This window comes from Lygodium microphyllum, chromosome 25 (genome assembly GCF_053477565.2).
Source record: "Lygodium microphyllum isolate KBCC chromosome 25, Lygodium_microphyllum_v1.1.10, whole genome shotgun sequence".
In the NCBI taxonomy this organism is placed as follows: domain Eukaryota; kingdom Viridiplantae; phylum Streptophyta; class Polypodiopsida; order Schizaeales; family Lygodiaceae; genus Lygodium; species Lygodium microphyllum.
The window spans coordinates 24,261,877-24,275,089 of NC_141159.1; the positions used below are offsets into that span (position 1 = coordinate 24,261,877).

The 13,213-nt window shown below is 39.9% G+C and overlaps 1 protein-coding gene across 2 annotated transcripts in view; it reads left to right on the top strand.

Moving 5' to 3' along the window:
• SOL1 (carboxypeptidase D) overlaps positions 1–13,213 on the top strand; it is a 169,133-nt gene that overhangs the window by 77,831 nt on the left and 78,089 nt on the right. For both annotated transcript variants that reach the window (XM_087666366.1, XM_087666365.1), the window contains exon 4: positions 13,020–13,050. In XM_087666366.1, coding sequence (XP_087522492.1) covers positions 13,020–13,050 — 31 coding nt within the window. The remainder of the gene's footprint in view (positions 1–13,019; positions 13,051–13,213) is intronic.

The following is a 13,213-nucleotide window of genomic DNA, read 5'->3' on the forward strand; positions in this document are numbered from 1 at the left end:
ACGAGATATTAGTTGGTGCTAAAGGCAAAAGTTGTAATAAGTCATACATGATAGGTACTAGGTGGTACCTGATGTCTAATTTTGGCCTAGACCAATTTATTGGCCATTAATATCAACAAGTGATATTAAAGACTTGGCATTAATTAGTGGGTGACATTAAAGACTAGCCATTACTCAATTAATTAATCTTGGTCTAGGGGCTAGTAATTACTCAAAGATACTTGGGAGACAAATTGGCCTAGCCAATTTAATTATTGGTTGGTGGATTTTTTTTTTGGCACTAAAATAATTATTAAATTAATTTTTAGAATTAGTATTTTACAAATTAATTTAATAAGTAGGATAATGGAGGGAAATGGGATTAGAAGGTTGCCACTCATGAGACAAAAAAGTGCATGGTCTACTAGATCTTGTTTTTCTCCTTAAAGAAATAGTTCTCTATGAAGTCTACGATGGGAACCATTGCCCCATCTTGAAACAAAGAAATATAGTCCTTCGACTATTATACTTGCCACCTAAATACAAAATTGTGAATGATATACTTCTTCAAGTGGTCTCAGTATACTTGTAGAAGTTCTGAAGGTAACATTTTCTTCTAGAGAATGCTTTTCATCGTGCTCTTCCTACCTTTAATTTGATCCACGAATACTTGCTATATTTTGAAAGACATTGACGGGTATCTACTTACTCTGCTCAAGATATTCTCTTGGGTATAAGTGAATTTAACTTACATCACAAACATTACATGTTCCCATTAAGATGATTTGTGAGAATGGAAACTATGATTAGAAGGAATAGGATAAAGTGATACTGTTATTTGCGTTCTTGGATGCAAGACATCCATTGCTGAGACAAGTCCATCATGATGACCAGAATTAAAAAAATTTGCATGTGCAAAAAGAACCATGAGGGTCAAAACTTTGAGTGCACATGTGACTTACGACTTCTTTAAGGAAAATTATGCAAGTGGGGAGAAGGCTGTTGAAGGTTGGGAAAAGTCTATTCCAACAATTTTTGAGAGGGCGGAAGATTGTTAGAGTGAGAGGAGAGGCTGCTGAAGTGAATTACAATCATTAGAGACTTGTCCTACAGCAGGCAATGGCATTTTCAAGGCCTATAGCTGCAGGCGACAGTTGGGAAGGAGCTGACACAGCAGGTGACTGATCTAGAAGGGTTGGTGATAGCTGAATTTGACCTCTGGGTTGTAGACAAAAATATTCAACGCTTTGTGGGATAGGGCAGCAATAGTTTTGCTCTGGTTTTCATGAAGAAATTTTGAAATGTCTCTTTCTACAGCATTCTATCTCATCCTCTAGCCATTTCTTAAGTTATCTCAGAAAAATCTAGCTATTAGAGCCATCAGAGGTAGAGATTTTGGTTAATCTCTGATGTAAATCCTAATTTGGAGGAAAATTTAGAGTTTGACAGTTGCCTCAAGAAGTGTGCTCAAAATTAAGGGCCTAGGACTAGAATTCCAGTAGTTGAAATTGAAGGATTTTAGGGAGATTGAAGAGGCCAGCTAGCCAATATTGAACTTGGGGCTAAGTTTGTATCTTAAGGAGCAAGGTGAAGGCCGATCCCCAAGAAAACTAACCGGCAAATTGGTTTGAAGGCTTGTTGGTCATTTATGATAGCAAGAGGAACTTGGATTAGCGAAAGAGATCAAAGAGTCTCAAAATTGTATTCCATCAATTTGCAATTGAAGATAAAGAAATACTATGAGAGGTGCCAATTTTGGGGCCAACAGGATTGCCATTGTCCAAGATTAAAGTGGTAAAGTGTACATTTCAGTTTATGTGATTTATTCACTTGCTATAATTATTGATTAATTAGGTTATTACTATCCTCTCTGAGGAGGAAGGCTAGTTTCATGGTTCCATCGCTAGGATACCATCAAATTCCTTGACTTTGTGGGCTGAGGCACCTACTTGAAGGTCAAAAGTATTGCTCTAGTGCTGAAATTGTATTCAGTTGAGAATTTATAAGTATATCTTCTTATAGTGAGATAGGATCAAGTAGTAATGATGGATCTCATTCTGAAAATGCACATAATGAAGGGGAAAATGCAATGCCTAATCTTGGAATAAGCTTATAGAATGAAAAAGAATGAATAAATGTGGTTGTTGACCAAGAACTGGGTCCTTCTAGGCAACATGATGCTAATGACTAGCAAGAAGGTGAAGAATATAATGACCAATTCAAGGATTGGCTGAATGGAGCAGCTGATATCGTTGTTCCATTGGTCAAAGATCCACAATTTGAGATATTTTTGAGTTCTCCCAAAAAGGATAGGAAGCACAAGAAGAAGATGCCATCTTCAAAGGCATTTTGGACAGCAAGAAGCTTCCAAAGCACAACCACTGTAGCCTTAAGATGGCCCAAAGGTTGGGGATGAGCAAAAGTAAGTGATACTAGTGGGATTGGCAACTTGAATGCAAGGCTATCTTGGTAGTGCCAATCCAATGAGTTTTGGACAACTGGGTATGCATGTTATTATGGGGAAGCTAGGCTACCTTGGTGGTGGTACTATTTTTCATGCTATCATGGGTTAGAGATGTTAAGCAAGGATGTATGACATAACTCCTTATGGTATGCAATAACCAATGCATGGTGTGCAAGACCTAATGTATGCATATATGGCTGGTAATATGCATAATCCCATGTATTGCAGCATTGGCATGATGCGTGGAGCACAAAGTTGCATGTATGGTACGCATCTTCACCCCTTGGTGCTTATGGGGCTCAAGGAATAAGTGTTGGTCATGCAAATTCTTCCTATGGTGTTGATCATGATGCAAATAAAGAAAATGCACCCTTTTTGTAGTAGCTAATGTATGATAACTTGACTTCCAAAGGGGCAGTGGAAGACCATGATGAGGTGTGAAAGGGGTTGAAGTTTGAACCCTTCAGTGGGGCATAAGATAAACTAAAAGCTTCAACTTTTATTTAACAATTTGATGTAGTGTATTGAAGGTAGTCACTTTCTTGAAGGGGAATGCATTGTATTGGTGGTCCATACTCTTAATGTAAGGTAGAGCACCGTCAACATGGAACAATTCAAGTAAATGTTCGCATCAAATTGGTTGACAAGTACATTTGAGGTGAACATTATGATCGCTTGGAATAAGCTTGATGCAATGCAATGTAAAGGATTTGGAATAATATAATAAGAAGTTTTGGGATGCCTTGTTGCCAACTACTTCTTATCATCTAGTTTCTCTTTATGAGCAAGTGGAAAAGTATATTTGTGGGCTGCCTAAAGAAATGAGAGATTTTTACATTAAATCCATTGTCTAGCATGTCTAATCTCATAGAAATAGTTGCTACAATTGATGCATTGTTGCATGGGAAAGATTTGGGCCTCCAAGACAGTTGTGAGAAGCATAATAATAATTTTTCAAAGGTTGAGAAAAGGGGAAGATATGGGAATTAGATTGAAAAGAGGTCAAAACAACAAGGAAATAGTTGGAAAACAACTGCACAATGAAGGGAATTAAGACCTGCAAATAAATGCTTTGTTTGTGAAGATGAGGGTCACATGGCTAAGGATTGTGCCAATAGGCAGCAGGTTGGAAAAAAATTTAGGGAGATCCCAAGGGAAAGAAGCCCAAACATTTGTTAGTTTTGTGCCAGATGTTATTAGTGACTAGCCCAATGATGATACTAGTGAGTTATGTAGAGCATGTGGCAAAATCAGAGATCGGCATACATTGATATTCTTTGATAATGGTGCACAAGCCAAATTTATCTGCACTGACTCAGCATCCCATCTAGGTATCAAAGATGATGAGATCAGACCCATAGCAGAAGTTGGTTTGGCATGCAAGGGCCATGCAGAGTGTGTTATAATGCTCATTGGAAAGCTGCACTTGCACATTCAAGGATATGTGGATAGCGAATGTTTTCATTGCATTGCTTGAGGGTTGTGATGTCTTGCTTGGTATGCCTTGGTGCCATTGTGTGCATGTAGTGATTAATTCACATGCTAAAGTGATCACTATGTAGCATAAGAGCAAGGTCCATATCTTGAATGTAAAGTTGAAAGGAAAATATGTCCTTATTGTGTTGACTATTGTCATTTGTAAAGTAATGAAAAATCACCTTTCAACATGGTTTTCATTAAGGATAAGGTTGATAATGAAAATGTTAGAAACATGTCCAAGTCAGAAAAGGATTGTATGTCATTTCTGAATATGTATGTTGATCGCTTTTTTGAGTTTTTATTGAGGCATGCCGCATCTTCTACCTGAAATGTTGGAAGATTATAGATATTATCCTTGGAAGTAGCACTCCTAATAAGCCACCTTATAGGGTAAGTGCAGTCTAGCAGGAGGAGATAACGAGTTAGGTGTTGGGAATAAAGGGCCATCGTGCCTTTTATATGTGCACGGGTGTGAACACACCCTTAGCACATTTGTACTTTCATATATATCTATCTAAAACCTAAAGAGGTATACACACAAAAAAAATTGTACACAAGAACATCGTGCATCTCTCTCTCTGACTTTGACTCTCTACTCTTGCTCATGTTTTGCTCTCTACCTGATATTTTCATCATAGGACATTGCATCGCCATTGTGCATCACTCACTTCAAACTAGTATCAGAGCTACGGCTAAGGTGTTCGCGCTTCTCGGAGTCCACTCAGGTCAGCTCGTCATTGTTCTTTCATTGGATAGATAGGCAACAGTTCTAGGTTGCATGCAGGTCAAATCATCATTTCTTGGTCAGACGCAGTCACGCGCAGGTCACGCACCTCAAGCGCAGGTCAAAACATCTTTTTTTCAGGTCACGAGCAGGTCATGTGAGCAAGCGACGAGTTAGCAGCTGTAAGCGGGGCAGATTCGTCACTTTTCTTTTGCAAAATTATTTAACTTTTTCAAAGGTTTCCTGCAAGGAAGCCCTTTTCTCATTGACAGTCGTTCATGTGTGTAAGCACAATTCACAATTTTGGGCAGATTTGTACAAAAAATTTGGGGATTTGTCCAGATTTGATGCAAGCAAGACACAACAGTGATATTTGTCTCAGAAATTGCAGGAATTTGTGACATGTTGGGGCTTTTCATGTACATGCAAGAATTGGGCTGAAATTTATCCAATTTCTTGACATTGATACACATTGGACCTTGTGCAATTTGGGGCTTTTGCTGTTTGGGCGAGATTTGTGAGCCATTTGGTCATTTTGTGTACATGCGGGTTTAATTCCATGCAATTTGGACATCTAGCACTTGAAAAAATTTGGGGGTTTTGCTGAAATTGCTCTATTTTGGCAAAATTGGCCTATTCTATGCATGTCAGAGACAATGCAGATGTAAGGTTGATGGTTTGAGCACAAAATATTTGGGGCTTTTGACCATGCGTGTCAAATTTTGTGCCCATGGGTGCATGTACAACAGAAATTGCAGCTAAAATTTGGGACTTCTCATGTAATGCAATATATTTGTCCTTGGAACAACTGTAATCAGTTGTGGAGTGCTGTAGCGCAAGGTTTAGTGCTTCTGAAAATTTATTTGCAGATCTGAAATTTCTGCTTTTACGTGGTTATTTATTGTTGGTTGGTATTTGTTTATACCTTGGTCACTTGTGTGACAATTTGGGCCTGGATTTGCTAAATTTTTTGGTCACATTTGGGCTGAAAATCATGGCTGGCAGCAGTGACAGCAGTCATCTCATGCACATAAAGAAGGTTGAAGGAGCACATAACTCTGCAGTCTGGCAAAAATAGTGCTATGATATCTTGTTGTAGAAGAAGTAGGCAAGGCCGATTAAGACCAAAGGGGCAAAGCCCGCAGATATGGAACAGGAAGATTGGGATGAGTTAAATGAGCTTGCCATCGAGCTATCGATTTCTGATGCCTTGTTGTTTAACATTGAAGGTTTGGATTCTGCTTATGCTGTTTGGACTCGACTAGAAGAACTGTATGCCCAGAAGAGTGCCGCAAGCAAAGTTTACTGGCTGAAAAAGCTTATGGATTTACGTATGAAAGAGGGTATAGCAATGTCTACTCACTTGAGTGAGTTTAACTCCATTTTCAACCAGCTGGTTGCCTTGAAGTTCAAGATTGATAAAGAATTTAAGACTAGTTCTTGCTTTGCACTCTACCAGAGAGTTGGGATACATTGAGGACTACTATGAGCAATTCTAATGCGATGCTTTTGTATGCTGATGTAGAGAGTGCTCCACTCATGGAAGAAATGAATTGGCAGAACAATGCATCTAGTAAGTCTTCCAGTGCTTTGCATACTAGGGACAGATCACGACAGATAGGCAAATCTAATAGCAAGGGAAGCAACAAATCACGTGGTAAGGATGTTGAATGCCATCACTGTGGCAAGAAGGGTCACTTTAAACGTGACTGCTACAAATGGAAGAAAGAGAAAGAAAAGGGCAAGAAGATAGATGATAGCAAGGAAGAGAAGAAAGAGAGTCAGCCTAAGAAGAGCAATGTCAAAATTAAAGAGGTGAATGTAGTCACTCATGACAGTGAGGACAGTGGGAATGACGTACTCTTTGTCTCTTCACACTTTAGTATACATGCTTTACTTGCAGATACGGATAATGACATGTACACTTGGATTCTAGATTCAAGTGCTTCCTTTCATGTCACCCCTCATCGTGAGTAGTTTTTTTACTATACAGGGGGTTGACATGGTGTTGTCCATCTTGGGGACAACTATGTACGTGACATTGCAGATATTAGCAGTGTGCAGTTGCAGTTTCAGCATGGTTCTGTCTTCACACTTTAGCATGTACGACATCTACTGCAGCTCAAGAAGAGCTTGATTAGCATGGAAAATGAAAGATCTGTAAGGGATCTAGAGTGATTGCCAGAGGTTGTAAAAGTGATACCTTGTATCCTCTCCATCTATCTAGTGTGCGTGACCATGTTGTTGCTATGACCAAGCAGCCAAGTGTTTCTTTGTGGCATGGCCAGTTGGGACACATGAGTCAAACATGAATGAAAGTGCTTTCTCGTTTGGGTTACTTGCCTTGTCTTCATTATGCTGATTTTGAGTATTGTGATCATTGTGTTTATGGTAAACATGCACAGACGTCTCATAAGAAGTTTCTTTCGTTGAAATCTTCCCCTTTAGAGTTAGTGCATTTCGATGTATGTTGAAGGCCAGGGTTATCTTTAGGGAGAAATAAATGCTTTGTCACCTTTGTCGATGATGCTACATAGAAGGTATGGGTTTACCCTATTCGTAGCAAGGACAAAGTGCTTAACAAGTTTAAAAAATTCTTGGCATTGGTTGAAAATCAAACTGATAAACGTAAGTGTCTTCACTCTGACAATGGTGGGAAAAATGTGTACAAGGCCTTTTAGGCATTTTGTGACAGCAAAGGGTTAAAGAGGGAGCTCACTGGCCCTCATAATCCACCCCAAAATGGAGTTACAGAGCGTATGAATCGGACCATGTAGAATAAAATCCGTACTATGTTGTCTCATGGTGTATTACCCCTTGGCTTTTGGGCAGAGGCTGTTATGACATCTATTTACTTAATTAACTGGTCATCGAACAGGTCTTTGGTGGGGGAAATCCCTCAGGAAGCGAGGTCGGGCTAGCCACCTTCATATGCTCACCTGAAAGTGTTTGGCTGTGAGACTTTTGTGCACATTCGTAAAGAAGAACGCATCAAACTCGAGCCAAAGTCTTGTAAATACATTTTCCTAGGATATGATGACGAGGGGGAAATGGGGTATAGATTATGGGATCCCGAGAAAAGCTAAATAGTACGCAGCAATGATGTTATCTTCTGGGAATATGGCATGTATAAACAACCCAAAAAGACTGAGGAGGTTCGTAGGGTTGTATTACGGGAAGAAATACTTTTTGGACAGTAAAATGTGCCTGCTGTACAACAGCAAATACCTGCTGTAAATGAACATGCAAATGCAGAAAATAATGTTGGGAATGATCAGCCAGCCACTGCCCATAATGATGAGCCACTGAATATGAAGGAATAGCCAAGACAGCAAGCTGTTAATATTGATTTGCAGGCTGAAATGCAAGGACAACAAGCTGAAAATGGAAATTTGCAGGCTCAACAGCCAGTAAACAATGATCATTGGGTTAGGAGATCATCTAGGGCTATTAGACAGCCTGATAGATTCGTTCTTGATGCAAACAATGTGGCTGATTATGTCATGTTGACAGACTGTGGTGAACCGTCTTGCTTCAAGGAAGCAATGGATAGATAGGACAACAAGAAATGTTATAAAGCCATATTGTCAGAGATGGAATCTCTTGAGAAAAATGGCACTTGGGACTTGGTGCAGTTGCCTAAAGGGTAGAAAACCCTTCAATGCAAATGGTTTTACAAGATGAAGGTCACTTTTGGTTCATCACCAATGTACAAAGCAAGATTGGTTGCGAAGGGATATAAGCATGAACATGGAGTTGACTTTGATGAGATCTTCTTTGCTATAGTCAACATGACTACATTGAGAACCATTTTGGGCTTGGTTGCAGCTGAAGATATGAAGCTCATACAGATGGATGTAAAGACTACATTCTTACATAGTGATCTACATGAAGACATATATATGCAACAACCTGAAGGGTTTGTGGCAAAAGGAAAAGAGAAGATGGTATGTAAACTCAAAAGGAGTTTGTATGGGCTGAAACAAGCACCAAGAGAATGGTATCATAAGTGCGATACATTTATGCAGTCTCAAGGTTTTCATAGAAGTCAAGTGGATCACTGCTTGTACACCAAGAAGGCAGCAGATGGCAGCTTGATTATCTTGGTTTTGTATGTTGATGACATGTTGAATGCTGGCCGAGATACTCATGCCTTGGACACTCACTGAAGCGAAGTCTTTATGAAAGCTTTGACATGAAGGATCTTGGTGATGCAAATCACATTCTTGGCATGCGTCTACTCTGAGATAGGTCAAAAGGATTACTCTATCTATCTCAGCAAGAGTATATCTTCAAGGTTTTGCAACGTTTCAATATGAAGGGAGGGAAAACAATTGGGGTTTCATTGCCTCTATATGTGAAACTCAGTGCAGAGGACAACCCTACATCTGATGATGAGAAGGTTGAAATGGCCAAGATACCATATGCTTCAGCTATTGGCAATTTGATGTATGCTATGGTTGCTACATGTCCTGACATTGCCTTTGCAGTGGGAGTGGTTAGCAGATATATGGCAAACCTTTGTAAAAAGCATTGGGAAGCAATGAAAGGTATTATGAGATACCTTAAAGGCACAAAGGATTTGTGCATCTGCTTTGGAAAGCAGAAGGCATCTGTCGTTGGCTTTACAGATGCAGACTATGCTGGTCATGCGGACTGCACAAAGTCCACTTCTAGGTATGTGTTTACCTTCACAGGAGGAGCAGTCTCTTGGATCTCCAGGCTACAAAAGTGTGCTGCATTGTCTACTATAGAGGTAGAGTATGTGGCTGCCACTAAGGCATGCAAGGAGGCTTTATGGCTTTCATGTCTGGTGGGAGAGCTTGGCATTACAGAGTTACCTGTTCTTCATTGTGATAGTCAGAGTGCTATCATGCTAGCACAAAATCCCGTCTTTCATGCAAAGACGAAGCACATACAGGTGAAGTATCACTTCATTAGAGATGTACTTGACATCAAGAGCATTGAGCTTGTCAAAGTGCATACAGATGATAATCCTGTAGATCTTCTCACGGAGGGTCTTTCAGCAAAGTGGTTTGCTCATTGCTGACAGATGATGGGAGTTGGATAGGTATATGTATTTCAGCTTTGTACATACCTAGACTTGGCTGATTTTTTTCTCCTCTTAAGGCACATTGCCTTTAGGTGGGAGGTTGTTGGGAATAAAGGGCTATCGTGCCTTTTATATGTGCACAAGTGTGAATACACCCTTAGCACATTTACACTTTCATATATATCTCTATCTAAAACCTAAAGAGGTACACACACAAAAAAAAATGTACCCAATAACATCATGCATCTCTCTCTCTGACTCTGACTCTCTACTCTTGCTCACATTTTACTCTCTACCTGACATTTTCATCGCAAGACATTGTATCGCCACTACACATTGCTCACTTCATTAGGTGAATGGAGCTGTTGGAAAAAGGATTGATTCGGCCCAGCTCATCCCCCTTTTGTTTTCTAGTATATTTGTTTAGAAAAAGTATGGTTCATGGTGTATGTGTGTTGACTATCATGCTTTGAATAAAGTTACGATAAAAATCGGTTTTTGATCCCTTAGATTGATGATATTATGGATAGATTGTAAGGCGAATCCATATTCAGTTGTATTGATTTGAAAAGTGGGTATCATCAAATTCGCATCGCACTTGAGGATGTAACTAAGATAGCTTGTAGGTCATCTTTTGGATTTTATGAGTTTCTAAGCAGGGATGTCCTCTTTCTTCGATACTATTTGGCCTATACATAGATGGGATTTGTGATTATATATCTCAGGGAGGAGATAGAGGAGCTTTACTAGTTGGCACTTGGATACCTCTCTTACTATATACAAATGACATTGTGTTGATAGCTGACTCTTCACAGGGCTATAGAGACATTTAGATGCATTACACCCTTATGCATTGGACAATGGGTTTTTAGTGAACTTTAGTAAAATCATGGTTATGATGTTTAATATTGCATCAAAGTGGGTCAAGAGATTAGTACCTAGGTTTACGAATGGACAAAATTTGGGAGTTCTATTCAGAGGCTGCAGTTTCTCTATGAGAGAGGTAGCACATACTTGGATTTACACGACACCACAGTGGGTGGTTTGGAGAGGATGTGCTCACAGGTACAATTCTAGGAACCTTACACTAAGTTATGGCTATTCAACACATTAGTTACATCCACATTACTCTATGGAGTGTAGGTATAGGGGCCCAATCTTGATCACCACATCTGATTAGGTCATACTTATGATGGATGGATATTGATGGAGAGGTCCCTTGTGTCCATGATTCCAGGATGATCAGATGTATGGCCTTGGTCCCACATGAGGTCATCAGAGCTGAGTTAGGGGCTACATTGATTTTAATGGAGGCACTCACCCAATGAATCTCATTCATATACAATCTATCGGATCTACCTAGACATAGACATGCGTGATTGGCTCTTGAGTCCTCTTGATAGCTTGCTAGAGAGGGAGATATCTCATGTTGGTATGTGCAAGTGTCAACCTCGTTTGAGCTACATGGCTTTAGCATGAACAGACTCTTGAGTCCTCTTGATAGCTTGCTAGAGAGGGAGATATCTCATGTTGGTATGTGCAAGTGTCAACCTGGTTTGAGCTACATGGCTTTAGCATGATTGGCTCTTGAGTCCTCTTGATAGCTTGCTAGAGAGGGAGATATCTCATGTTGGTATGTGCAAGTGCCAACCTGGTTTGAGCTACATGGCTTTAGCATGAATAGACTACCCCCCTTTTAGTATTCCCTCGATGTACCATCTCTTTCTATGAGCTGCTCAGAGAATTGGCAGGATCAATAGAGTGGACCTCACCCAGTTGAATACCAAGATGACATGGTTGGCACCCATATAGGAGTTGGGGATGAAGATAGCTTTTCACCCAGAGGATCTTCTTCATACTACAGATGTTGGCTTTATTTTCCGTTCAAGCTACACGGACACCCACCTTTTCCGTGGGATTAGATGTGCTATTGGCGAGTTGTGCACCTCTTCACTTTCGTTAGAGATTGAGAGTGGATGATATCGATCCATACTCCTAGAGGAGCGCATATGCCATATATGTCAACTAGAGCTAGAGATAGAGGAGAACTACATTTGCGGCTGCCTAGCATTTTGAGATTTGGGGCCGCGATGACGGCTTAGAGAGGCACTCCTCAAGAGCAGAGCCCTCGGACACCAAGGACCTATCCAATGGCAGCTTATAGATTTCTTTGAGGGAGGCCTAGGAGGCTTTAGAGCAGTCCTAGTCTCAGTCTACATTCAGGAACATTGAGGAGACTCACACAATCACAACCTGCACCTATGCCAGGGGGCAGGGACACTGATTGATCGAGTGGTCCAGGTTGGCCAATCTAGATGTCTTGGATAGTAGACCTCGACACAGGCATCAGCGAGACATGCATATGAGGATACAGGAGATAATTGCTCGGCTGGAGCCAGTGCTCATGTACATCCATGATATTATTAGTCTTGGTCCATGCACATTAGGCTTTATCACTCCTGATTGTATTAGCTAGGGCTTCCTGTTAGCTGTTAGTTCTATAATTTTATAGCTTTCTGTTACTATTCATTTACATTTACTGTTCTTTTTCAGACACAAACAAGCCAAGAAGCTGTCATGTGAAAGTCCAACCTGGTGAAGATTGAACTGTTGGTCAGCCATTCAAATGGACCATTCCCGAGAAGTATCTGACTTCCCTTATTTAAGGGGTCTCCCCCCTGGAGCATAGGGGCCTTGACTGCTTTTCATACATTGCACATGCATGCGTGCCCTAGTATTATCTTAACCACTGTGACCCATGCTACCAATTCGTTGCTTGCCCTTATTAAGCATGCAATAATTTTAACTAACTGACTATCAACTGTTGGGCAAAATAATAAGTAAATTATGCTAAGAATAGATTTGTTGAACTTGTTGTAGAAGGATGTTGACTAACATATTAAGTCTACTAATTACTATGGAAAATACCGAGTTACAAAAAATAAAATAATAATGGACACACATTAGTTTTGATACATTAGATGGCCTAATAAAAGTACTCACATTGCCTCCCTTTTTTATATGTAAGATGCTATTCCTTTAGTGATTTTTTCAAACAATAATCTACCTAGGATCCTCTCCTAAATCTTGACAGGATGTAGGGTAACATTTTTGTGTGCATTCGACATTTCTGACTTTTACAAAGAGTCTGTTTACAGAATTGTGCTTTGTCTTGAGAATGTTCAACTTTGTTATTAAAGTAACCAAAGTGAGGAGTCGTAATTTTATAAAGATGCAGTGTCAGTTCCGTGTAAGTTTTCCTTTTTATTTTCTTAAACATTTATTTTCTTCGTCTTCAAAATTTTCTCATTTGTTTCCAGCATTGGAAGAAGCGTGCTGGGTTCTCCTCTGGTACGTAATCACTGCAATTCATTTCAAAACTTGAATACAGATAGGGCATTTTTTCCTCCTGAGAATGACTGCCGATAGGGCTTCTATCTTCTTAGTCTCGTTCGGTACTATCTTCCTAGTCTAGTTTAGTAGTTTGCACTGCAAATGGATATACTAATTGGGA